This window comes from Acomys minous, assembly GCF_964271855.1.
Source record: "Acomys minous genome assembly, chromosome: 12".
NCBI lineage: Eukaryota > Metazoa > Chordata > Mammalia > Rodentia > Muridae > Acomys > Acomys minous.
Genome location: NC_140493.1, coordinates 111786081 through 111812004, shown reverse-complemented (window position 1 = coordinate 111812004; position 25924 = coordinate 111786081). Strand labels below are relative to the sequence as shown.

The window sequence follows — 25924 nt, the reverse complement described above, 5'->3', positions numbered from 1 at the left end:
GTCCACTCTGCTGTTCCCTAGAAGCTGCTGCCTGTGAGGGCCTGACCCGTCCATGCCTCCTCTGCACAGGGCCACCTGTTGACTGAGTCCCTGGCCTGGTCTGTGCCTGGGCTCCTCAGAGAAGGCTGGGCACAGGATTGCGTATGCTGTGGTCTTACTCCGCATCTCCCAGTGGCTCAGTATGTGGGGACTCAGCTTACAGTTGACAGGTTCAGACCGGAAGCGAGAGGTCAGCACTTGATATAAGGCTGTGCACTCAGCCCGAGGCAAATGTGAATTCAGGGCCCACAGTGCTTGAGGGCTTGGGCACAAGAGGCGGCTGAGGTCAGCCTCAGGGTCTGGATCCTGCCTTGAGCTGTGGTTCTGTTGGGTTGGCAAGATGGCCTAACAGGTAAAACCTTCGTCACACAAAGCCTATCACCCTGAGTCCCAGAATCCACCTGTCTCAGTCAGGGTCCCTATTACTGTGGTAAAACACTATGACCAGAAGCAACAGAGGGAGCAAAGGGCTTATTCACCCACCTTCCTCAGCACTCTTCATCCAAGGAAGTCAGGGCTGCTGGGGACCTGGAGGCAGTGGAGGGGTGCAGCTCACTGACTTGCTCCGCCTACTTCCAGAGCCCAGGACCACCAGCCAGGATGGCTCCACCCACAATGGGCTGGGCTCTCCCACAGCTGTTACTAATTAAGAAAATGCCCTCCAGGCTCACCTGCCGCCTAACCTAAGGGAGGCATTTTCTCAACTGAGGATCCCTCTCTCCTTAACTCTAGCTTACGTCAAGTTGGCATGAGCTAGCCAGTGCACCACGTAAACGTGGAAGAGAACCAGTGTCACAAGTTGTCCTCTGACCTCTGCATAGACACTGTTGCCTGCTGCCCACACAGAACATAACCCTGTGTTACAGAAGTTTTTGTTTGCTGGGAGACATTTGAGGGAGGGAGGAAGCATTCCACAACTAGGGGCTGCGCATGGTGCCTGCAGCAGCAGTGTTGAGAATGCGGAGGGCAGTGGCCAGGCAGACCTGCTGTGTGGGAACTCTGATTTTCATTGAGAAACCCTGCATCAAAAAATAGTGATCAGCGTCATGCCTCCATATCCAAGCACCTCTACATGTATGAATAATACATGTAAGTATTCACGGCTCACACACATGCAAAGAGAAAAGAATGTACGTCAGGTTTGGATATAGCGTGCTACCTCTCTCCGCACGGTCTGGTTGGTTCTTGGCATCTTGAGTCACTTGCGGCCCTGCTGGTTTCTTTCTGCCTTGCTCTGTCAGTTCTGAGAGCAAGCTGCTCCCGCCTCCTGCCACATCATCTCTTCGTTGTTCTAATAAGCTTGCCTTTGCTGTACGTGTTTGGAAGCTATGCTAGTAAGCGTCCACACGGTGAGAGTAGGTCTGAGTCGCTGAGGGCCGTGTCTCTGCCTCCTTCATCTGGCAGTTTGCCCCCCCCCACCCCCCCTCCCCCGCTTCCCCAGCCTCATGCTTGTGTGGGGTCTTTCCACTCTGCTTCCAGCCTCTGTAGCCTGGTTAAGCATCATGACAGAGCAGCCGTGGGTGGCTTGCAGACCAGTTTGCTGTATCTGGTTTTTTGTTTTGTTTTGTTTGTTTGTTTGTTTTTTGAGACTGGTCTTACTATGTAGCCCAGACTGTCCTGAATTTTTTTTAGATTTTTTTTTTTTGAGACAGGGTTTTTCTGTGTAGCCTTGGCTGTCCTTGACTCCTGAATTTTGTTTTAAAGATTTATTTTTATTTTAAGTGTATGAGTGTTTGTGCATCATGAGAGCACATGGTACCCACAGGAACAGAAGACATTAAGACATCGTCTCCCTGGAAGGAGAGTCACAGATGGTCGTGAGCCATTGCGTGGATGCTGGGACCCAAACGCAGGTGCTCTGCAGGAGCATCAAGTGCTCTTACCCACTGAGCCATCGCTCCAGCCCTGTCTTGTGTGCCTGTGCATGTGGTGTCCTGTGTGTGTATGTGTGTGATGTCCTCAGTCTGGCCTGGGTGAGAAGGTGGGTTCCAGTGTGAGCACTGGCCAGGTTCTCTATCCTAATCCTGGTTAACCCTGAAGGGGCAGCAGACACAGGTGCTAACACACCTGAGAGATGGTTGGTCACCCTCCACAGCTGCTTGACCTTTGACCCCCCACCAACTGGAAAGTGGCAGGGAAATGCACGGCCTTCACACCTGCCTTGCAGCCTTCCTTTCCTGGGATCTCACAGTGCCATGTCTTTTAGTCTAACCTGTGGCGGATGCTCACTGTGCTGGGAGGTGGGACCTGCAGGAAAACAGGTGCCAGTGACATTTGTGAGAGGTGGATGTCAACTGCACTGGAATGTGATCCCAGAGGGCAGCGTGAGCAGGGTTCTTTCTCCATGCAATCCTGGAGCAGCCTGGCTGAGGGGTGACCCAGCACAGGCCCTGGGGTCAGATGTTCCTAGCAGAGCACTAAAGGAAGCCACCCACTTCCCATGAGCAGAGGCAAGGTGCCATTCACCCGTGTGACTCCCCTGGTGCTTCTGGACAGCCAAATGGACAGGATCTTGTCATGGACAATGAGCACGCAGGGAGTGTTTCTACCATGAGATGGAGCCCAATTGGAGCACGAGAGAGCACTGGGTGCCATGGGCCTTGCCAGCCTATGGACCCCAAGACAGAGCTAACAGCACCAGCATCCTGCCTGCAGGTGTTTTACCCTTCAGCACACCCCACTTTGGCTTCATCTGAGGCTGCACCGGGCTGCACCTACCATGCCTCAGCTGCTATGACTACCAGACAGGCCGCAGGGGAGATGGGGGAAGGGAGCCTAGAGGTTGAGTGAGGGATGCAGGGCCACTGCCCCAGCCAGAGATGGACTGTCCTCAGGGTGCTCACAGGGAAGTGGGAATAAAGGATGGAGAGGGGCAGGCGGGCACACCTACCTGAAGGATGGAGAGGGGCAGGCGGGCACACCTACCTGAAGGATGGAGAGGGGCAGGCGGGCACACCTACCTGAAGGATGGAGAGGGGCAGGTGGGCACACCTACCTGAAGGATGGAGAGGGGCAGGTGGGCACACCTACCTGAAGGATGGAGAGGGGCAGGCGGGCACACCTACCTGAAGGATGGAGAGGGGCAGGCGGGCACACCTACCTGAAGGGTGGAGAGGGGCAGGCGGGCACACCTACCTGAAGGATGGAGAGGGGCAGGCGGGCACACCTACCTGAAGGATGGAGAGGGGCAGGCGGGCACACCTACCTGAAGGATGGAGAGGGGCAGGTGGGCACACCTACCTGAAGGGATGGAGAGGGGCAGGCGGGCACACCTACCTGAAGGATGGAGAGGGGCAGGCGGGCACACCTACCTGAAGGATGGAGAGGGGCAGGTGGGCACACATACCTGAAGGATGGAGAGGGGCAGGTGGGCACACCTACCTGAAGGATGGAGAGGGGCAGGCGGGCACACCTACCTGAAGGGTGGAGAGGGGCAGGCGGGCACACCTACCTGAAGGATGGAGAGGGGCAGGCGGGCACACCTACCTGAAGGGATGGAGAGGGGCAGGCGGGCACACCTACCTGAAGGGATGGAGAGGGGCAGGTGGGCACACCTACCTGAAGGATGGAGAGGGGCAGGCGGGCACACCTACCTGAAGGATGGAGAGGGGCAGGCGGGCACACCTACCTGAAGGATGGAGAGGGGCAGGCGGGCACACCTACCTGAAGGATGGAGAGGGGCAGGCGGGCACACCTACCTGAAGGGATGGAGAGGGGCAGGCGGGCACACCTACCTGAAGGATGGAGAGGGGCAGGCGGGCACACCTACCTGAAGGATGGAGAGGGGCAGGCGGGCACACCTACCTGAAGGATGGAGAGGGGCAGGCGGGCACACCTACCTGAAGGATGGAGAGGGGCAGGTGGGCACACCTACCTGAAGGGATGGAGAGGGGCAGGCGGGCACACCTACCTGAAGGATGGAGAGGGGCAGGCGGGCACACCTACCTGAAGGATGGAGAGGGGCAGGTGGGCACACATACCTGAAGGATGGAGAGGGGCAGGTGGGCACACCTACCTGAAGGATGGAGAGGGGCAGGCGGGCACACCTACCTGAAGGGTGGAGAGGGGCAGGCGGGCACACCTACCTGAAGGGTGGAGAGGGGCAGGCGGGCACACCTACCTGAAGGGTGGAGAGGGGCAGATGGGCACACCTACCTGAAGGATGGAGAGGGGCAGGCGGGCACACCTACCTGAAGGGTGGAGAGGGGCAGGCGGGCACACCTACCTGAAGGATGGAGAGGGGCAGGCGGGCACACCTACCTGAAGGGATGGAGAGGGGCAGGCGGGCACACCTACCTGAAGGATGGAGAGGGGCAGATGGGCACACCTACCTGAAGGATGGAGAGGGGCAGGCGGGCACACCTACCTGAAGGATGGAGAGGGGCAGGTGGGCACACCTACCTGAAGGGATGGAGAGGGGCAGGCGGGCACACCTACCTGAAGGATGGAGAGGGGCAGGCGGGCACACCTACCTGAAGGATGGAGAGGGGCAGGCGGGCACCAGACTTTTTTTTTCCTTTTTCTTTCTTTCTTTTTGTTTTTGTTTTTTGTTTTTCGAGACAGGGTTTCTCTGTGTAGCCTTGGCTGTCCTGGACTCGCTTTGTAGACCAGGCTGGCCTCAAACTCACAGTGATCCACCTGCTTCTGCCTCCCGAGTGCTGGGATTAAAGGCGTGTGCCACCACTGCCTAGCACCAGACTACTTTTAAAAGGTGCCCTGGGGGCTGGAGAGATGGTTCAAACATTAAGAGCACTGGCTGCTTGTCCAAAGGTCCTGAGTTCAATTCCCAGCAACCATATAATGAGATCTGGTGCTGCCTTCTGGCAGATAGGCACATATGCAGGCAGAACACTGTATATATAATAAATACAAATAAAAAAAATTTTTTTTGAGACAGGTTTTCTCCGTGTAGCCTTGGCTGTCCTGGACTCACCATGTAGACTAGGCTGGCCTCAGACTCACAAAGATCCACCTGCCTTTGCCTCCCAAGTGCTGGGATTAAAGGTGTGTGCCACCACCACCTGGCCCAAAAAAAAAAAATTTTTTTTTTTTAAAGAAAAGGTGCCCTGTAATCATTCCCCCCCCCCCTTTTTTTCAATAAGGAAACAGGCATAGAACAGCTGAGAGCCTGAGCCTGAGTAGACACCTTGGTTGGCTGCCTTTAAGCCTGTGGCATTACTGGACCAGGCAGGAAGGGCTGGGCACAGCTAGGCAGTGGCACCCTGTGTTGTCATCGTTTATACAAAGCTCCAGTAACCAGGCCTGGATGGACATTCACTGGATTGTCAGTGAGGCTGTGCTGTCCGTTCTGGTGGGGGGATGCAAGGCTCCCCAAATAACCCCGGCCCTTCCCAGATCCCCATGTCTCTCCCATCATCCATTGTCAAGTTTCAGAGACTGCCAGCCACCGCACAAGTCCCCAGCATTACTGTGTCCTAAGAGTGTGCGTCCCCCCTGCCGCCCCCGGAACAACAAACCACACAGCTCTCAGGCGACTCCAGCAGCCAGAGGGTAGTGAGTGAGCGAGGTCTCAGGCTCCCCATGCCGCCCCAGCTTCTGGGCGCCCCCATTCACACCCACAGAGTTTATGAGTGCACGTCTGAGACTGAGCTGATGAGGTTGCCTTTGGAAGGGCTCCCTGGGACTCGGGAGCAGCACCAGCGGGAAGGGTCACCAGAATCTGATGCTCCAGCTTTCCTTCTCCCTAAGGCAGGCTTCCATTCAGCCTGGGGTGCTGACCGGCCTAGGGACTCAGAGTTTTACACCTGTGTCTTCTCAGTTTATTTACATCATGGGGCTGCAGCCATCCCTCACCTACCCCTGGGCACACGAGTTTGGCACTGGGTACTCCCAGGGGCTCCCTGGCACTTGACACATCTACACTAGGCTGGCGAGCCTGGGCATCCGCAGCACCTGGCCTCCGTGGTGTCTGGACAGGAGTGCTGACTACTGTCACAGATTGGAACCCAGACCTGGAGCCCTGGGTGGCTGCAAGGCAAAGGCACTAGCAGGAGGGGCCATGCAGTGGGAGCCACCAGAGAGGGGCAGACAGGACCCTGTTGCGTGGCTACCCAGCTCAGTGGAGAGGAGGCGGGCACCATGGAAAGGTAGATGCCACATTCAGGTAGACTCAGCCTATCAGGCTCTCATGACTGGGGGGATCCCAGATTATACAGGGATTTGTTCGGTGTGTCCAAGCCACACCCTCTCTCCAGATCACAGTCCTGTCCCCGCCCCCACCCCTAGGAAGGAGGCCCCTGGCTGGCTGTGAACACGAGTTGCTTCTCACCGCCTGCCAGATGGCTTCACTCAGCTTGGAGCCTGGAACCCAGGCTGACACCTGTTAGTGGTCATTCTGAGCTGACCAGGCGGGGAGAGGGGAAGCTGTGCTGTGTCCCATAGGAGTGTGGCTTTCTCTCAGAGGTCCCTGTCCCTGCCTCATGGTGACATACCAAGCTGTGGTACAAGGGATTTCGCCTCACTAATAAAGAAGGCAGTCATTTTGATATGACTACAGCAGGTGACAATGAAGGTGCACCTGCCACTGCTGGGCCCCCGCCGTGGCCTCGGTGACCCTCACAGCAGCCCCCAGGCTGACTCCACTGTTAACCTTGTGCAGGAGACTGCAGGAAGGTGAGCAGACAAGCCCCAGGGCTGGAGAGATGGCTCAGAGGAATTGGAGGTCAGCCTCATCTACACAGTAAATTCCAGAACAGCCAAAGCTACATAGTGAGATCTGGTCTTGAAAACAAAAACAAACCCCCCCAAAAAGGGAAAGAATAAAAAAGAGCAGAGACAGAGATAGACAGTCTGGGCCTGGAGAGAGAGTTTAACAGTTAAGGGTACTAGATAATCTCCCAGAAGAACTGGGTTCAGTTCCCAGCACCCACGTGGCAGCTTGCAGCTGTCTGTAACTCCAGGATCTGACAGCCTCACCCAGAAGAATCTATAGGCAGAACACCAATGCACATAAAAACAATTAAAATAAAATTTAAAAAAGACACGCCCCATATCTGGCTCCTGTGGCGGGCACTGAGGCTCAGACTAGTCAAATTTCAGTGGTGAAAGGAGCCACCTGGAGCTGCAAGGAAGACGTCAAAGACATGGCTCAGAACAGGATAGGGGACACCAGTTGTCCCTGTAGCTCACTTTACCAAAAGTGGACAGCCAGGGCACAGCTAAGCAGTACCCAGGTGTGGTCCCACCTCAGCTCTGGTCTTTGCTGCAGAGATGCGGGACAGCCTCCTCTGGCCGCCACAGGCTTCAGCCCCGTCCTTTCCCAGAGTGAGGTTCTTGGGGAAATTCCAGTTCCCTGGGATTCCTGGCTTCACCCTCTGATAGCCAGGGGGATGGGGGATACAAATGTCTCTTTACAATCTCAGTATCTTCACCCTGCCAGGCTGGCTACAATCTGCCTGTTCCTTAAATGCAAATCCTGTCCCTGACTGCAGGGCTTGGATAGACTCTGTCCTGCAGCTCCTTAAAGGAAAGCTACAGTGAATCCTTCCTCCCTTACAAGGCCTGTTGTTGGGTTTTTGAACATAGTAACGGGAAAAGTTCATGGCAGACCACCTTCCTTTTAAAATACCAATTCCGTAGCTTTCAGCACATCCTCGGTGCTGTGTAGCCCTCACCACCGCCCATTCTAGAACCTTCTCACCTTTCCAGATAAACAGTCTGTCCCTGTTGGAGCCTGTATTCTTCACCTCTCTCTTCCTTCCTTCCTTTCTTTCCTTCTTTCTTTCTTTTTGGTTTTTGAGACGGGTTTGTAACATCCCTGGCTGTCCTGAAACTTGCTCTGTAGACCAGGCTGGCCTTGAATTCACAGAGATCTGCCCGCTTCTGCCTCCCGAGTGCTGGGATTAAGTGCTTGTGCCACAGTGCCCAGCTGCCTCACTGACCTTTGCACAGGTCACTTGCTCTCTGCAGGGTTGTCATGCCAGTCAGCTAAAGACACTCCAGAAGTTCCCTGGCTGTCCATCTGCACCTGTCACCTTGTGCAGAGACCTTGTTGGCACCCCTGCTTCTGTCTCAGAAGATACTCCTCTGCCGTGGTCGGACTCCCAGGGCTGCTTCCTCCCAGGCACCAGCAGCTGCTTCTGACACACACACTCACAGACACACCCCACACACGTTCACAGATACACCACATACCCCCCACACACACCCCACAAACACAGACACACACCACACACACACCACAAACTCAGATACACATCACACATGGACCAGATATACTCACAGACACAGATACAAACCACACACCACACACTACACACACACACACACACACACACACACACACACACACACACCACACACATACCACACACACACCACACACACACCACACACACACACACACCACACACACACACTCACAGACATATACCATACATACACATCTCTCATTCACAGACATATAAACAACAGACACCACACACACACAGAGCCATACAGCCCAGCCCAACCATGGAATTTCTTTGGCTGCTGGGAAGAGCCTGCCATACGCTGGCTGCCGTGTGAGAGCCTTGGGAATTCCGCACTGAGTGAGGAAGCAGGAGACATGACATGCTGCAGGACTCTATTTTTAAGTAATGTCCAGAATAGGCAAACCCACAGGGACAGAACAGGGTCACAGCTGTTTGGGGCTGGGAGGGGGCTGGGCCTTGGGTGTTTCCTGGGGACAGTTTCCTCCTGGGATGAGTGAACTGCTCCTCAGTGGGCAGTGGTGATGTTCACTCGGTGGTTTGAATGTGTAAATACTACTGGCTCCTCCGCCTTAAGATGGTTAATTTCACGTTCTGTGGATTTCGCTGGTACTATGCAGAGTGGGGAGGGGTGGTTTTATTTCCTTCTCATTATTTTAGTTTGGGCTGGCCTGTATGCATCACCATGCCTGATATACGAGGTGCTGGAGTCAGACTGGGATCCCCAGGCTTGTGAGGCAAGCATTCTACTGACGGAATCACACCCCAGGTCCCTACGTAATACATTTACTCTTGTTTGCTTGAGACAGCGCTCTGAGCGGTCCAGAACTCACTATGTAGCCCAGGCTGGCCTCAGACTTGCAGCAATCCTTCTTCCACCCTCTTCTCAGTGCTGGGATTGCAGGTGTCCAACATCATACCAGGCTGACGTTCTCAGTGAAACAAAAGCCAAAGAAAAGAATGTCCCCAGGGGACACTGTAGGAGCAGCACCTGGCCTGGCTGAGGGTGCCTAGAAGTAGCCCTGCCCTCCACTGGCAGACACCTGCCTCTTGTGGGCCTCCCTGCCCCCCCCCCCAGGCTCATTTCCTGCTGTTGGAGCTGCTGTTTCTGTCCCAGCCCTGGCCTTGGCTTATGAGAGCCACAGGACCCACTTCATAGCTGTGGGGGCAACCGCACTGCTATTTCCCTGTCCCTTTGGGGATGCTGTCATGGAGCTCACACTGCCTACTCTCTTGTCTGGAGCAGCAGCAGGTGCAGCCTCCCCACACCAGTGTCCCCAGCAGCCTGCCTCCCCACACCAGTGTCCCCAGCAGCCTGCCTCCCCACACCAGTGTCCCCAGCAGCCTGCCTCCCCACACCGTGTCCCCAGCAGCCTGCCTCCCCACACCGTGTCCCCAGCAGCCTGCCTCCCCACACCAGTGTCCCCAGCAGCCTGCCTCCCCACACCAGTGTCCCCAGCAGCCTGCCTCCCCACACCAGTGTCCCCAGCAGCCTGCCTCCCCACACCAGTGTCCCCAGCAGCCTGCCTCCCCACACCGTGTCCCCAGCAGCCTGCCTCCCCACACCAGTGTCCCCAGCAGCCTGCCTCCCCACACCGTGTCCCCAGCAGCCTGCCTCCCCACACCGTGTCCCCAGCAGCCTGCCTCCCCACACCAGTGTCCCCAGCAGCCTGCCTCCCCACACCAGTGTCCCCAGCAGCCTGCCTCCCCACACCAGTGTCCCCAGCAGCCTGCCTCCCCACACCGTGTCCCCAGCAGCCTGCCTCCCCACACCAGTGTCCCCAGCAGCCTGCCTCCCCACACCAGTGTCCCCAGCAGCCTGCCTCCCCACACCAGTGTCCCCAGCAGCCTGCCTCCCCACACCAGTGTCCCCAGCAGCCTGCCTCCCCACACCAGTGTCCCCAGCAGCCTGCCTCCCCACACCGTGTCCCCAGCAGCCTGCCTCCCCACACCAGTGTCCCCAGCAGCCTGCCTCCCCACACCAGTGTCCCCAGCAGCCTGCCTCCCCACACCAGTGTCCCCAGCAGCCTGCCTCCCCACACCAGTGTCCCCAGCAGCCTGCCTCCCCACACCAGTGTCCCCAGCAGCCTGCCTCCCCACACCGTGTCCCCAGCAGCCTGCCTCCCCACACCAGTGTCCCCAGCAGCCTGCCTCCCCACACCAGTGTCCCCAGCAGCCTGCCTCCCCACACCGTGTCCCCAGCAGCCTGCCTCCCCACACCAGTGTCTTGTACATACTGGAGCTGGAAGGGGAAGACGCTCTCTCCTAGGGAGCCCTCAAGTCAGGTCCCAGCCTGAGAGCACGGTTTTCCCCTCAGGGAGAGCAGGATGGTTCCTGACTAGCTCTGAGCTCTGGGCAATAGCTTTCCCTCCCTGGAGAGGCCGTCTCTTTGGCACATGTCAGCACTTGGCTTGTTGAGCACAGCTGTGGTAGGTGGAGCTTCCTCCAGGCCTGTTGGGAAGAGGCAGGACTTTCCCCCAAGACAAGGACAATGTGAGTACAATGGCTCCCCTAATATTCCACCCATCCTCCACAGAGGCCAGGGCCCATGGTGTCAGCATCAAGGAGTGGATTGGGATCCCAGGCCCGGCTTCATCTTGCTATGTACAAAAATGTCTCAGTTTCCCTGTGTTCCCAGGAGGCTCACTGGCTGGGCTGGGGATGTGCATGGGGGTACCCGTGGTGGGGTGTGGACCTTCCGGGTAGGGGTGTAGGAATTCCAGGCAGGAATGTCCATTGTGATATCCAGCACACAGGTTTGTCTGCTGCCTCTGGGAAGCTCAGCTACCTCGCAGAAATGCTAATGTGCTGGGGTTTAAAGGCTGTAGAGTGCCTGGGGTGCAACTCACTGGCCAAGCACTAGGGTAGAATGCATAAAGCCCTGGTTTTTGATTCTCAGCACCTCAGTACTACACACACACATACACACAAACTCACACACTCACACACACACACACAAACTCACACACTCACACTTACACACATTCACACACATACACTCACATGCATAGACTCTTACACAAACACACACTCACATGTGCATATAGACAGACTCTTACACACACACACACACAAACTCACACATACACTCACACACACACACACTAACACACACACACACACACACACACACACACACAGGGAGAGGGAGAAGGAGAGGGAGAGAGAGAGATATCAGCCTAAGGTAGTCTCTAAATCCAGTGACTGCTGGCTTTGTAAGAGGGTACACACAGAACACCGCGTACCACAGAGACAGAGATTGGAGTCACACTGAGACCAGCCAAGGAAGGACACTTGAATCCCAGGAGAACGGGGAAGGACCCTGGCCAGAAGCCCTTGGAAGGAGTGTGGCCCTCCTGACATGTTGATTTCAGATGGGGAAGGACCAGTCCTGTGGTTTCAAGCCACCATCTGTGTCCTTTTGTTCTGGCAGCCCCAAGACCCTCCCAGGACACCCCCTTCCCCCAAGCTCCTACTTCATGCCTTCTTCCCTCAGCCATGCCTCCTCCCTGGGTGCTCACTCAGGTGCTCCCAGTCAGCCACAGGGGCCCCTGTTGGAGCTGCCCCAGGTCAGGAAGAAAACATGATGCAGGAAGGTTTGGATCCTGTGCTAATGAAGGGCACTTTTCTTTTTTTGCTGTGATGGAGCTGTGGGGCCTGGAGAGATTACCAAGGGCACTAGGCCTCTCCTGCTGTGAGAATGGCTGGAAGGAGGCAGGACAGAGCCTGGGTGCTGCCTGTGGAGCCTGGGTGCTGCCTGTGGAGCCTGGGTGCTGCCTGTGCTCTGGCTGTGGAGTCTGAGTGAGTGCTGGCTGTGGCCTCAGGCTCCAGGGCCTCAGCTGCCTCTCTGCACTTGCAGTCAATGAAAAATGGAATATTTTACTTCTTGTGTTTGGTTCTTTAACATAAAAACTGATTCTTTAAGAATACTACAAGCCAGGCATGGTGTCATACGCCTGTAATCCCAGCACTCGGGAGGCAGAGGCAGATCTCTGTAAGTTCAAGGCTACCCTGGTCTACAAATTGAGTCCAGGCAGCCAAGGCTATACAGAGAAACCCTGTCTTGTTTGTTTGTTTGTTTGTTTGTTTGTTTTGAAACCCTGTCTTGAAAAAAAAACCAAACCAAAAAGAATATTGCATTGAGGGGCTGGAGAGGTGGCTCAGTGGTTAAGAGCACTGGCTGCTCTTCCAGAGGACCTGGGTCTAACTCCCAGCACCCACATGGCTGCTCACAACTGTCTGTAATTCCAGCCCTCAGGGATCTGATACCCTCACAGAGACATACACACAGGCAGAATACCAATGTGAAGAAAAATAAATAAATGATTGGGAAATAAAAAGAATACTGCAGTAAGACATAATTACTAGATTACTAGGTTCCCACAAGGTTTATTGAGATGTCAAAAACTGTAAGACTCAAAAAACCAAAACCAAAACCAAAACAAAACTGTAAGACTCAAAAAACAAAAAACAAGCAAACAAACAACAACAACAACAAAAAAAAAACCCTGTAAGACACACACCCCCCCCCCCCCCCCGCCACTGTGCTGGGTGAAATGCTGCAGTCAGTTGTAATCCTCGAATTTCCAAAAGTGAAGACACAAGAATCAGATGTTTTGTTGTTGCTGCCTTTGGACCGGTCAGAGCTATTTGGTGTGTTCACTGGGCTTGTAACTCTCACTTCTTCCTAATTCTGGAACATATTTAAAAAAAAAAAATCACCTCCACAAGAAGGCCTGTGGTCACCCCAGCATTTCCCCTCCCCAGGGGTTCTGGCAGTCTTCATCTGTGGCTGGTCTCTGTGGACAAGGCTGCTGTGGACATTCCTGTAAACAACCATAGCCTCTGTGGCCTTCTGACTGGCCTATTTTTGTGGTCCATCCCCACCAGTGCAGCACGTGTCAGCATTTCACTTCTGACTGCACTGTGTGACGTCAGCCTCGTCTATTCGGCTACAGACTGGTGCTCCGCCCCCATCTTTCTCTGAGGTGGGTGCCTTCTTACCTTCCCTTCTTCTAGGCCTGGCCCCTCACCCTGTGCCCCTGAGGGCTCTTGGTCTGCTCTTCCTCCTCTTTCCCATCTCTCCTCTCTGCCTTCATCTCCTCAGTCACCTCTACAGGCCACGCCCCTGAGGCCAGCTGCTTCCAGGAAGGGCCCCCCTGGCACCCTGGCACCCCTTGCATGGGGCAGGACTACAGAACGTGGCCCAGCATCAGCTGCCAACATCTCTGTGATGCTATAATGTAGGTCCTAAGGCTCTGGTCACAGTCATGCGGGCGCGTGGTCCTTGGCCAACCAACCTCCAACTAGGTGTGAACGAGATACGGCCTTTGTATACGGCCTTGAAGGGTGTCGGGAACCTTGTCTCAACGCTGCTGGGGCACAGGGAGAGCCACACACTAAGTGTCCTCTTACCTGGAGGTGCTCGCTGCCCTGCTACGCATGAGAAGACCTATTATGGGCCAGTGATCACTGCATCCTCCAAGACTGCCAGGCCTGCCTTCACTACCCTTTTCTTGGGGCTCCAAGAGGATTTGGGGGGGGGAAATGTCCTCAGATGACATGAGCTCAAGGCCAACCCAAAAGCCCACTGGCCCTCCAGGTGAGCAGTCTTGGGTGTTCTGCTCACAACATAGGCAGAGACGGCCACCCCAAACTTCACAGTGGCCACTTTGGAAAAATCAGGCCAGGCCTTGATACGTCTGACCCTGCTGACCCTCCGCCCAGACACCTCCTCTTCCCTCAGTCCTTAGGCCCTCCTGCCAACACGGCCCCTCCAGCTAGCACAGTCCCCTTGCTCTCCAACTTCTGGCTCTAAGGGGCTGTGTAATTAGCCCAAGAGTGAATGAACGTAGGTATTGCTGGCTGTCCAGGACCCCAGAGCTGCAGGTGACAACCCCTCTTCGTGCCTCCGCCTGCATCCCTCCAGGCCCGCAGCTGTGTCGCAGCGCTGCAAGATGGCGCAGCGGCGAGGGGAGGAGGGGCGCAGGGCACAGCGTCGGTGCCCGGCGCCACCGCCGCCGCCTGCTCCAAGCGTTCCGGCTGTTCCGTGCGGGTGGGGCAGCAGCTGTTCGTCCCTGCATGGCACAGCCGCAAGCGGTTAGTGCAAAAACGGCGTCCCCCCCGCCCCAACCTGTGCAAGCTCCTCCCGACAAGCCCCCCCCCAAATCTTAGAGTGACCTTCTGTCCCCGCGCTCCTGGGTCCCCCACATATCTCCTTGCACCCTCCACTACTCAGCAGGACCTCCGTGTCCACTCCCGCGTAACCTCCTCTGTGACCCTTGGCCTCTGTGACAACCACCACGACCTCAGTGGTCTCGGTCGCTCCCCCATTCAGGGCTTCTTCATCTCAGCCTCCTCAGACCTCCGTGCCTCTCTCTTCTATCACAGCAACCTGCCTGGGTCCGTGTCCCCCCCCCGCCCCCCCCCACCTTCATCACCCTCATCCATCCGGCTCCCTCCCTCAAATCCCCCACCCACTTACGTACCAACTCCTCCATCTCAACACTCCGCCTCAATGTCCCTCCCTCTGTGTGCCTCCAGTTTCCATCCCGGTAGCGGTAGCGGTAGCGGAGGCCTCTATACCCGGTCCCTCCGCCCACACTCTTAGTATGCCAGGACCTGGGTGTCCCTTCTATGGTAGTGTCTCCACTCCGCGCTCCACAGCTACCATAGCAACAACCGCTGTGCCCTCTTCCCAGCCTACATCCTTTAGTGTCCCACAACCTGTATGTCCCTCCTTCAGCCTCTGTCTGCCACCCTTTCCCCCAGCCTCCGTGCCTCCTGTCTTTATCCCCTTCGGTTGCCCCATCATCTGCGCCCTCCGTGCCCCTTAGCCTTCATTCTGCCCACCCCCGAAGGCCCGGCTTCCGTGCCCCCTCCCCATCTCTTAGCGTTCCGCGACCTCCGTGCTCCTCCCCTGCCCCTGTCCCTGCTCCGTGTCCTCAGCCTTCGGGGAGCCCAGCCCCTGCGCCGTTCAGTCTTCATCCTCTCATCCCGTAGCCCCCCTGTCTCCGTGCCCCCTCTCCTTCCCCCATTGTCCCCCGAACTGCGTGCCTATCCCCTGCTTTGTCCCCGCTCCGTACCCCGCAGCCCCCGTGCCCCCTCCTCCATCCCCCCTCCCGCTCCGTCCCCGTCCCGCCCCCCCCCCACCTCGCGCGCGCTCCCGCGTGTTTTCGGACTGCACCAGCCGGAGCCCCGCGGCGCCGCGGCGGCGGGCGGAGGCGCCTCGTCTGTCGCCGCCCCCACTGGTGCCCGCGCTGCGGCGGTGGCTGGGGGCGCTAGGAGCGGGGGCCGTGCGCTCCGCACCTGCGGAGGCCGCCGGGCGATGATGCCTGAACGCCGGCCCAGGCCGCCGGCGTTCTGAGGCTAAGGACAGCGCCCGCCCCGGGGATGCCCTTCTCGCTGCTGGCCCTGGCCATGTCGTCGTCCTTCTTGAACCCCAGCTTTGCCTTCAGCTCCCACTTCGACCCGGGTGAGTCCGCGCGCGCGGCGCCCTCGGAGGCGGCCTTGCGGCTGCGGCTGCCCCCCCACCTGTCTCCCCACTGCCGACATGATGCTGCTGGAGCCACGGTTTCCCATTTTGCCTGGAAATTAACCCTTTCTCCGCCCTGAGTCCCCGCAGAAGAACAGGGACCGGCGAGGACCCACTACAGGTCTCCGGAGGTGGGCAGGCCTTGGGGCCAGACCCTGCACAGCCGGCCCCTTCAGCGCTGGCTGGCAGCATCAGCCTCTGTCTCTTTGGATGCCTCCCTGGCACAGGTAACTGGGACAAGAGGGCCTGTGTTGGCCCCAGGTGTCCCGGAGAGAGGTTGCCAGGGCTCAGGGCCCTGGGGAGGTGAGGGGTGTTCTGCAAGGCAGGGCGGGAGCCTAGGCCTGCTGGGGGAGCTTGCTGATCCATGTTTTGGTGTGGAAGGCCCCTTCCCAAACCCGGAGCTGTTTTCTGCAAATCCCTGGCCAGCCAGCGTGTCCCCCTTCCCAGGCAGCCTGTGGTGGGTGTGGGGGTCGAGGAGGGCCGTTACCATGAGCCCACCTGAGATTCCACTCTAGAGAGATAGGGCTGCCCAGCTGGCTGCACAGAACCTGGGGTTGGGCCTCTTGATCCACCTGGCTGGTGGACGGACACAGGGATAATGTGTTTACCATGACTGCCTGGCTAGGCTGGGCAGCTGTGGTGGGCAGAGCAGGCCAGAGCGCGGCTGCTTCTAACCCCGATTCTGATGGTTAGGCCTGGGGGGAAGATGAACCTCTGTCCAGGAGCCTGGAGTCCCACGTTCAGGCCCCTGGAGCTTTGGCTTGGGCTGCACAGCCCAAACAAAGCCCGGCTCACACGTGATAGCTCTCCTGGGTCTCCCACCTGGAGTGGGGCCAGAGTGTGCGGTGATGCACCAAGTCCCCTGGGCAGGGCTGCATCTGAAGGCATTCGCTCCTGGGGAGGGGAGCAGGTGGGAGCTATCTACCCCACTTAGGGCTGTAAGTGTCCCTTGCTCAGAAATGACTTCCTGGGTGAGCCAAGGGACTCGGAGGTCACCATTCCACCATCTGGCCGAAGGCACAGAACCTAGCAGTGATGTCAGCGGCCCCCTAAAGCCAGGGCAGGAGTGGAGGTGGCCTTGCAAAGCAGCCACTGCCCAGACCACCTTTAGGGACAGACATCCAGGGGCAGCATCAGGCCCCAGGATGTCCCCCATGGCAAATCTTGGTCCTTCCAGTGGGCGGCTCCCCACACCCCGCCCCCCCCCACAGGTGGCCTTGGAGCTCTTGGGTAGGGAGGAATCCCTGCACCCTCCCACCTGCCCTTCCTGTAGTCTGTTTGTGTGTGGGTGCCCAGACCTGCCCAGGTGGCTTGTTACCCCTTGCTTCTCCAGTGTATCCAGGACAGAAGCACCCTTCCCCCACGTGGGAGGAATAGCAGGGCCCGCAGCCCTTGCGCTTTTGCGCAGTCGGTGCGTGTAATTACAGTGTGCTGGTTTAATCTAAGGGGGGAAAGTGTTGTAGGTAAGAGATGTCTTGAGGGCTCTATCCTGTGGACATCGCGCTCCTGCTGCCCTGAGGGTGCACGCTCGGGCTTGGATGCTGGTGATAGGGGAGGGGGCCTTCCTGAGGTAACAAACTCTGGACCTGTGGGTGCTGGTGAGGAAATATGGGGCCCACGGTTCTCCCACTAAATCCAAGCTCAAAGCCCACTGTCCTCCACCAGAGTCCCTGTGCCTGTCTTTGCTTCTGTGGGCCTCTGTCTCTGCATCTGTAAAATGGGAGGAGGTGCCTGTTGAGTTATTTGTTGGGGTGGGGAGGTGTGTGCACAGAGCCCCTGCGCCTATGGAGGCTGAATGGCGTTTCTCCATGCTCAAAATAGGGAGAGATGGTCTGTCTGAGCTGGTCCATGTTAGATCACCAACACTCAAAAGGAGGCTCGCATTCGCAGTGGTTGAAGAGTATATTTATGGGTGGCCCCGTGTTCCCCTGACAGTCCCCGGGACAACCCCTTGCACCTATGGCCAGGTCTCCAAGCATTACAGGACTGACGGATGACTTTGAGGTCGAGGCCCTTAGTGTGATGCACGTCTTGGCACCACTACCACACTGGACAGGACAGGGTGTCATGTGCTGGCCAGACAAGCACCCAGAAGGGCCCCCTGCGAAGTCCTAGTCTTTGCCCCATTCCCTGGCATCCGGAATGTAGGTTGTCATGAAGGGTTTCCTGGCAGACTTGGCCCAGGGGCTTTTTTGTTGTGTGGTCTGGGGCCATTCTTTCAGTTTCTCTGAGGTCACTCTGCAGGTGGGCAGAGCACAGGAACCAAGAGACCAGGGTCACGGGGTCTTTGTGGAGGTCAAGAGCAGCTGGAAGGAGTAGGAGCCAATGACCTTGAGTAAGTGGTGACATCTGGCACTGATGCAGGGGGCTGGCCTTGTTTCTCACTGTCCTCCTCGGTGTGTCCGGTGCAGCTAAGGGAACTGGGATGGGCCAGGCCAGGCCTCGGTCAGCGCGCTGTGGTTGCTGGGATGTAGCACTGTCCCTGGAGCCAGCTGCAGCGGTGTAGGGGACTCGGTGCCCGTGGAGGAACCTGCACTCCCAGGATGCCTTGAGGCTGTCCTGCAGCCTGGGGCTGGGGGAGCCCTAGCACCACCCCCACGCGTACTATTTGGTCACTTCCTGACGTCTGACCCTCTCTGGCCCTTAGCTTCCTTATCTGTAAGGCAGCCATGTGGTGACGTGGAACACTGAGCATAGCTGAACACCAGGCAAGGCTGGCCGAGGTGGCCTCTGCTGGGGTCTGGCCTGAGGCAGGTGGGGTCTGGAGCGGGCAGCCATACTGGCTGTTTGCAGAAGCTCAGGGAGGGCGCGGCGACCCCACTCCGCTGTCCCCATTGCCCACTTACCCTGCACTATGCCCCGCTGCCCAGTGTGTCCACCCTCTCAGCCTACATCCTGGTCCCTGCCCAAGCCCTCACCCTGTGTTAGGCTCCTAAGGAAGAGTCGGCTGTGCCTTCTGGGATGGTTGCTCCCTCACTGTCCATATGTGGGTACAGGGCTGTCCTTCCTGGGATTATGGTGGCGGTGGCAGCACACGGATGGGTGCCAGAGGGGCCCTGGAAATGGGACAGGGTGTCTGTCCCCAGGAGTAGCCACTGGCTCACAGATGTACTTGAAATATGAAGAGTCGTTACCACCGAGTGACAGCTGATCACTGGACCTAATTGAGGGCACCAACTCACCAGGCTTCATAGCCTGGACCTTGAGTACAGGTGCTGCCTCTGGATTTAAGCACCCCACCCCCACCCCCACCCCCACCCCCACCCCCCACCCCCCACCTCAGTATGACTTCATCTTGATGACTCACTAAAGCCTGTAGGTTACGGGTGACCAGGCTGAGAGGTGATTTGGCAAAGGCCCCATGTGGCCTGGCTGGCGGCGGCTATGTACAGGCTGCTCCTCTGGGAGCTAGTCCAAGGAAGTCACAGAACCGTGGGGCACGGCTATGTGTGGGGTTTCTGCCACTCTTCCCCACGCCACAGCTGTATACCCACAAGTATGCCGGCTCCTGTACGTGTGTGGCACACGCAGACACGGATGTTGGACAGCCGGCAACGCACACCTCCCATACGGCGAATGAGGCAGGAACATTCAGGCTGGCGGGACACAGGCGTGTCTATGTCCAGGTGTACGTGCACACATGTCACTTGTGTGCACACGTGTGTCCAGGTACCTCAGTGGGGTTTCTTGGGAAATCTGCTCTCGAGAACACAGGGCTCTTTGCTGGGCCCCACTGTTCCACCTTAAGGGCTCTGCAAGTGTGAGCCTCCTTGAGAGGTATCGCCAGCTCCATGTCCACACAGAACCTCACCGTGGGGCCTTGCTTAGAAAGAGGGTCTACAGAAGTGATTTGTAAAAGTGAGATCGTTCGGAGGCAGGGTGAGCCCTAAATCCGGAGGCAGATGTCCTGCTAAGAAGTCACAGAAATGGGAAGAGACAGGGGTGGGGTACAGGCTAGAGGAAGTGGAGACCGGGGTGAAGGAGACACAGCGGAGGACGACCTAGACCCCAAACTGGAAGAGCCAGCAAGGCCACACATGCTTCAGGGCCAGGAAGGAACCATCCTCACAGAAGCCACCGATTTAGGGGATCTTCACCCAGGCACCCCCAGAACATAGGTGCAGTAACCCCCTAGGCCGAGGGGTCGAGGCAGGAGGTGGCAAATCTGCGGCTCTCCCTGTGTCCGTGTGTCCACGGTGGGTCCTGATGGCCCTTGCTGTCTCTGACACCCGTCCTGCACCCGTGGAGCACTTCCTGAGGGCAGGCTGTGCCCAGTTCTCTGTCAAGCCCTCCTCCTGGAACCGTGATCACCTGCTGTCCTCCCATGGCCCTTGGGACAGGGCTAGGGTCAGCTGGAGGGGAGCCTGGTGCAGACCATCATCCGGGTCCCTCTTACTGTGAAAAGGACAGTGTCCTCACTGTCTTGTTCCCTAGTAGGATGGAGAAATGGAGAGAGCAATAGGCTGAGAGCCATGTCTATGGCGGAGAGACCCCCTGTGTCACCCCTGACCCTTGTCACGTGATAATCTGGGTCATAGTGCCTGTCGGGGCTCTGATTTCAGGCCCCCTGTAGGCTGGCCCTGCCTGCCTGTCACAGAGGAACCAGTGGCAGTGGGACCAGTGGCTGTGGCCTTCCCCACCCCCAGCTCAGGAAGCCGCGGAGGAAATGAGGACAGCGGCCGAAGCCAGAGCCCTTCCCAGGCTGAAGGTCTGGGTGGCTGCCTGAGGACTGTCACAGGGGCAGTCACGTGGCACCCCCTGCCTACTTCCATCAGGGCCAGGACTAGGGTCAGGGGGCTGGGACATGAGGGCGGGGTGGGGTTGGGGAGCTCTCCAGAAGACCACTGTGGGCGGAGCAAAGCTGGAGCCCCATAGGAACAGCGCCCAGAGCCGGTATGTGGTCTGTGGGGATTCTGGGAGGCCACTGGCGACTCTGTTCCTGCCAGCCCAGGGCGGTTGGGGACAAGGTTTCATCAGAGCTCTGATCCAACAAGGACCCTACCAGAAGACATGGCAGCCCCTAGAGTGGGCAGGGCAGCCAGGGTCACCTGCCTACCTGTGGCAGGCACCTCTCACAGTGGGGATGGCCACACCTTCTGCTTCGCTATAGCACCACCCAAGGGTCAAGGGGGCAAGGGGCAAGGGGCAGAGTACAGCACTACTTACACACCATGTGAGCACATGGAGTCAGGTAGCCCTGACCAGCTGGCCTTGGATTCCCTGTAGGACCACCTGCCTACCCCGGGAGTCTGGTGGCGTGGGGAGCCAGTATCCCAGACTGGGCTCTGATGAAGGCCACCCTGAGCTCTGAGGCCTGTGGGGTATCTGTGGACACTGGGCTGCCCTTAGTCTTTGCAAGGCTGAAATAGGGTCCTTTGGTCAGTAGGGTTTTCCCCTGTACTCTCTGCGGGGGGCTCCGGAGGGAATCCAGGAATGGTGTGTCCTAGTCAGGAGCTCACGACTGAGCCCTGTGGCTGGCTGTTGCCAGTAACATGCAACAGGGGGCCACGTGTTTCCCCTCAACACCGTACCCAGCCGATCCTGCACCCCATGCCTTCCTCTAACTGGCTGTGAGGGTACCTGGGTGGCCTGACCTGGGTAAGAGGGGTGCAGTATGTCTGGTCAGCAGTCACATTTCTTCAATTTGTTTCCTGGAGACATGGGGTTGTTTGTGGGGCACCATGTTTATGTTTCCTCGAGTCCCCCAACTATTTTAAACGGTGCACATATGCTGAGGTGCTCACAGGGTTCTGTGGCCTCGCTCCAGCTGGACACACCCGCGTGACCATACTCCAGGCCCTGGCTGGCCCTTGGTCCTGTCCCACAGACCCAGCTTATGGCTGCCCCAGGCCTCTGCAGGCATGATGTGTCACCCACACCTTAGGAACAGACCCTTAGAGGCATCTGCTCTGGGAGTAAGCAGTGGGTTCTGTCCAGCTTTTGGCTGTCTGTCTGTCTGTCATGGTGGTGTTCCTGTGAGTATCTTGGAAAGACCCCTCCTCCCTGTCCCCCTTTCCTTTCCTCTTCCTCCCTCCCTCCCTCCCTCCCTCCCTCCCTCCCTCCCTCCGTCCCTGGCATGCTCTACCCGCAACTACTAGCCCCTCCCCTCACTTTATTGAGGTTTAATTTGCATACTACACGTTCATCTGTGGGAGCATAGAGTTCGTGGCTTTTAGTGTTTTTAGAGTTGTGAGGTTTTAGAATGTGTTGTCTTGTTAACAATCACCCCACAACAGTTAGCCATGGCCCCTCGTTTTCTCTCAGCACGCTGCTGTCCCCGTCCCACTGATCGCCCCTCCACCCCCTTCCCCCCACCCCTACCCCTCACCCCCGTCTTTATCTCATGGCATCATAGTCCCATGCCTTGGCTTTTTGGTCTGTTTTTGATGAGCACATACCATAGGGGATGGCCCCAACACTGTTGTCGGCTTCCTCTGACCCTACAGAGGGTGTCATCCCAGGAGTGTGGTGGCCTGGCATGCTTGTCCACCAGCCTCTGCCTCCCGAGTGCTGGGATTAAAGGCGTGCACCGCCATGCCCAGCTTTAAATCCCTGTTCTTGGTTCCTTTGCGGACACATCTGTAGCTTTGGTCTGTCCTCTTCAGCTGTGTGTGTAGTGGAAGCTGTTGGCCTGTCTGCTTCCATGCATCTTGTTCCGTCTGTTGACCACAATGCAGTGTACGGCAGGATGGACAGCTCTGGCCAGCCTGAAGGCCACAGTGAGAGTGTCTGCTCCGGGCACTGGCACACTTACCCTCTTTTCTCCAATGAGCCACGTTGACCAGTCAATTGACCACTTCCTGGGCACCCCTGGTGCAGGCCATTGTTTGTTCTGGAGCTGTCTGGAATCACTAGTCATTGCCAAGAGGCACTTCCTGGCTGGCTGGTGAGGGAGGGTGACAGGAAGGGATGACCCACTACTGCCCCAGGCCTGCCCTGCCCACACAGGCCTACTCCTGCCCAGCCATGGCCATGGAGCTGCCCTGTTCTCTCCCCCGAGCTTCCTGTTGCCGAGGGTGGCACTGTGGCAGCTGCTCAGGAGCCGGAACTGCCGTGTCCATCTCTGCTTTATTTTCCCTTACACGTCCTGTCTAAACACAGCCAGAGCCCGTGTGTGCTCTGCCTGCTTGTCAGTTGTTGGAGACCTGCGGGCTTGCTGCTTGGCTAGCCGCAGCTGAGGTTGGGCGTCTCATGTGTGAGAGTTGGGGCTTCCAAGATGATCAGAAAGTGAGGCCAAAGGGTGGGTGTCAGGAGGCCGGAGGCTGGGGCGTGTCCTTGTAGAAGGGACAGACACTGTGTGGAGCCAGGCGGGAGAAGCCTGGGAACAAAGCTATGACCCTGTCACTCCCATCAAGCTGCCTGAGCCGTCTGTCTGTCTGTCAGAGCCTTCTCAGATGGGAGACACACGGGTAGGCTGAATAGCCACTCCACCCTCGGGCGGGCCTGGGGAGGACATGCTAGAGAGAGGGACGAGGGGGAGGGGCTCGGAGGCCAGACTTGGCCCTAGCTTTGAAATGTGTAGGTGGGAGTGACGTCACCTTGAGCGTCGTGGGGTGGACCGTCGTGGGGTGGACCATGCTTCTGTTCCAGTCCTCTTGGTGGACTTGATTCCAAGGTGACCTCTGGAGGGTCCAGGAAGGCAGGCGTTGGGGTCTTGCAGGAGAATTGCCAGGGGGTGTTGTGGGGGTCCCTGCAACAAGTGCATGGTGCAAGAGTAGAGGGGGTGGTGCTGACCCCCAGTATGTGCCTCATGGGGGCCTTAGGGTGAGAATACAGGTGTGGACACTCACAGCAGATCCCTGGGAGATCTTTTGGGGGCGGAGTGTGCATGCCCATGCCTGTGTATGTGTGAGTGTAAATGTGTGTTCATGTATGTATTTGGGCATAAGTGCATGATGACCCAGGGCCGGGTGTAGCTGTTGGGAACACATGTTTATCTTTATAAGTGCAGATGTGCATAAGCATTTGAATGCAAGTGTGAAGATGTGACACCCTCCTCCCCAGAGCCCCTTGGGACCTTATCCTAGGACCTTCCCAGAACCCTTCCACCCTTCCTGCCTGCCCCTAACTGCTCTCTTAGGCTTCTGGGTACAGATGGTTACTTTATTTCCATGTTCCCACAGATGACAAGGTGCCAGCACTGGTCTCACCAATGACCTGTCCCTCCTGGATCCCATCCAGGGCCTGGAAGTAATGAACCAGGCCAGGCATCCATGTACCTTTTTTCTCGCATCCACCTGCCAGCCAGCTGTCCCTAGAGCCCTGCCAAGCTGGACTTGCTCCCTTCAGCTCCTCAGCACCAGGCATGGCAGTGGAAAGCCTGCTTGGAAACCCTGGTGGGCAGCAGGTCTGTGTACAACACAGTGGTCCTCAAGGCAGGCGGGCTCTGGCCTAAGGATACCTTGTGCTTGGTTGCACCTCATCTGGCAGAGTGCTGCAGCTACTCTGTAGCCTTTGGGCGCAGTGGTCCGCTGTCTGGGGAAGGCAGTTCTATAACTCAAGCACCCCGGACCCAGCGTCTCTGCGCAATGCCTAGCATTCTGGGTGGTAGCCTGTACTTGCCTTGTGTGCCGGGGCTGGGGAGGCACTGGGCGAACAGTGCTGAGTCTTTGGCTTTTGAAGACACAGTCTACTCTCACAGTGCCCTCAAATGTCATCTGACCTCCTGGGGGACCATTACACCTTGCTATTCCTGCCTCCGTTTCCTCCTTACTGGTTGGTGGTCAGGGCAGAAGGAATGCCTAGGAAGGGCCCAGGCGGCTGTGAAAAGACTCTGTGTACCTCTGCTCTGGGCCTGAGGTGTCCTGTGGGCACGACCTGAATCCTGGGAGGTCAAGAAGGTTGCGAACCAGGAACCAAGCAGCCAGGTCTGTAAAAGGACACAGTGGTGCCAGGGGCCTAGGCTCAGACTGCTGAACTGACTTCCGTGTCGCCACCCGAGGAGGACCCATGTCCCACGCGGGGACAAGACTTGCCTCCTCCTCCTTCTCTGCCTAGGACCCCCTGGACGCCATTATGGCTCCAGCAGGAACCAGGAAGGGGCTTCTGGGACAGACACCGGGCCCTGGCTCTGAATCTGGGCACCTAGGCTGCCTGTGGCTCCCAGCTCAGTCTCTGCCTGCTTTGCTTGTGCCACTTCCTTCCCGGTTGAGCTTCTTCCTTTTGCATCACGAGCCTCAGGGGTCTCACCTCCAGGATGGAGCCTGGCTGCATTGGCGGCATCAGGGATGCGCCGTCCTTGACACTGGCACCGCCCCTGAGACCCCGCCCAGGGTAACTGCCACACCTCCGGGAAGGGAGTCCCCAGAGGCGCATCTGTGTGAGTGTGGCCTTTGTTGCAGGACTGTTTGGGTGTCTGTGAGTGGACAGCAAGGAACAAGGCTTGGGGCGGGGGCTTCCTGGAGCAGGACAGGAAGTAGGTCTGGGAAGGAGACACGGGCCCACTGGGGACACTGAGTCAGAGCTGTCATAGAGCCCCTAGCCTAGGTGGGCACCTGAATGTTACCTGCTCTCTGCAAAGATCCCCTCAATGGTGAGGACCAGGGAGTGGTCACTGCCTCTGAGCGAGCAGAGTGTCTGTCTGGTTCTAGAACATTCCTCCCTGCCCCCCCTCGCATTGGGGCTCTGAGAGGTGTTTTATTTTGCCTCCTCCTCACTGGCTTTTAGTGGTCCTCATGGACACGTGGCACACTCCTGTTTTTCAGAGGAGTGAACTGCCAACACACAACACCCCTTCACCCCTGCAGGGCTGGAGAAACTGATTCCTCCCTGGCTGCTGTCCCTGTGACTTCTCATGGATGTTTGAATCAGGTGCGCGTGAAAATATGTGAGAATGCTTGTGCTTTTGAGTGTAAGGATGTGAGCGAGCATGTGTACAAATAGCATCATTAGTGTGTGCATGAGCAACTTCTTGTGCATGCAGAGTGAGTGCACAAGGTTGTGAAGATATGAGTGTGTGCACATGTTTAAGGGTAGCTGTGTGTGGTGAGTGTGAGTACATTTATGTGTGCCCTTGGGTGTAAGGTGGGTATCTGAGTGTGTATGGGTGTGCCCGAGTGTGAGCTAGTGAGTGTAAGTGAATATGAGAGTGCTGCGTGAGTGTCCTCAGTGTGTGCCAGCATCTATCTGTGGGCTCACAAGT

The 25924-nt window shown here is 57.5% G+C and overlaps 1 protein-coding gene and 1 long non-coding RNA gene across 8 annotated transcripts in view; one reads left to right on the top strand and one right to left on the bottom strand.

Annotated features, from left to right (window-relative positions):
• Positions 1-12610: 12610 nt before the first annotated feature.
• On the bottom strand, positions 12611-15528 carry LOC311579556. Of its 5 annotated transcripts, XR_014773190.1 has the most exons (3): positions 14738-15191; positions 13665-14326; positions 12611-12942 (listed from the first exon to the last, which is right to left on the bottom strand). It is a non-coding gene; the product is annotated as an uncharacterized lncRNA (long non-coding RNA). The 5 variants fall into 5 exon arrangements; XR_014773188.1 differs by lacking the exon at positions 14738-15191 and adding an exon at positions 15402-15528 and having other exon boundaries at positions 12611-14326; XR_014773189.1 differs by having other exon boundaries at positions 12611-14326.
• Positions 15510-25924, top strand: part of AATK (apoptosis associated tyrosine kinase) — a 34573-nt gene continuing 24158 nt past the window's right edge. For 2 of the 3 annotated variants that reach the window (XM_084750243.1, XM_084750242.1), the window contains exon 1: positions 15510-15723. In XM_084750243.1, coding sequence (XP_084606369.1) covers positions 15642-15723 — 82 coding nt within the window. In that variant the 5' untranslated portion in view covers positions 15510-15641. Of the gene's footprint in view, positions 16011-25924 lie in introns of all 3 variants that reach the window. The other variant, XM_084750245.1, reaches the window with a different exon arrangement.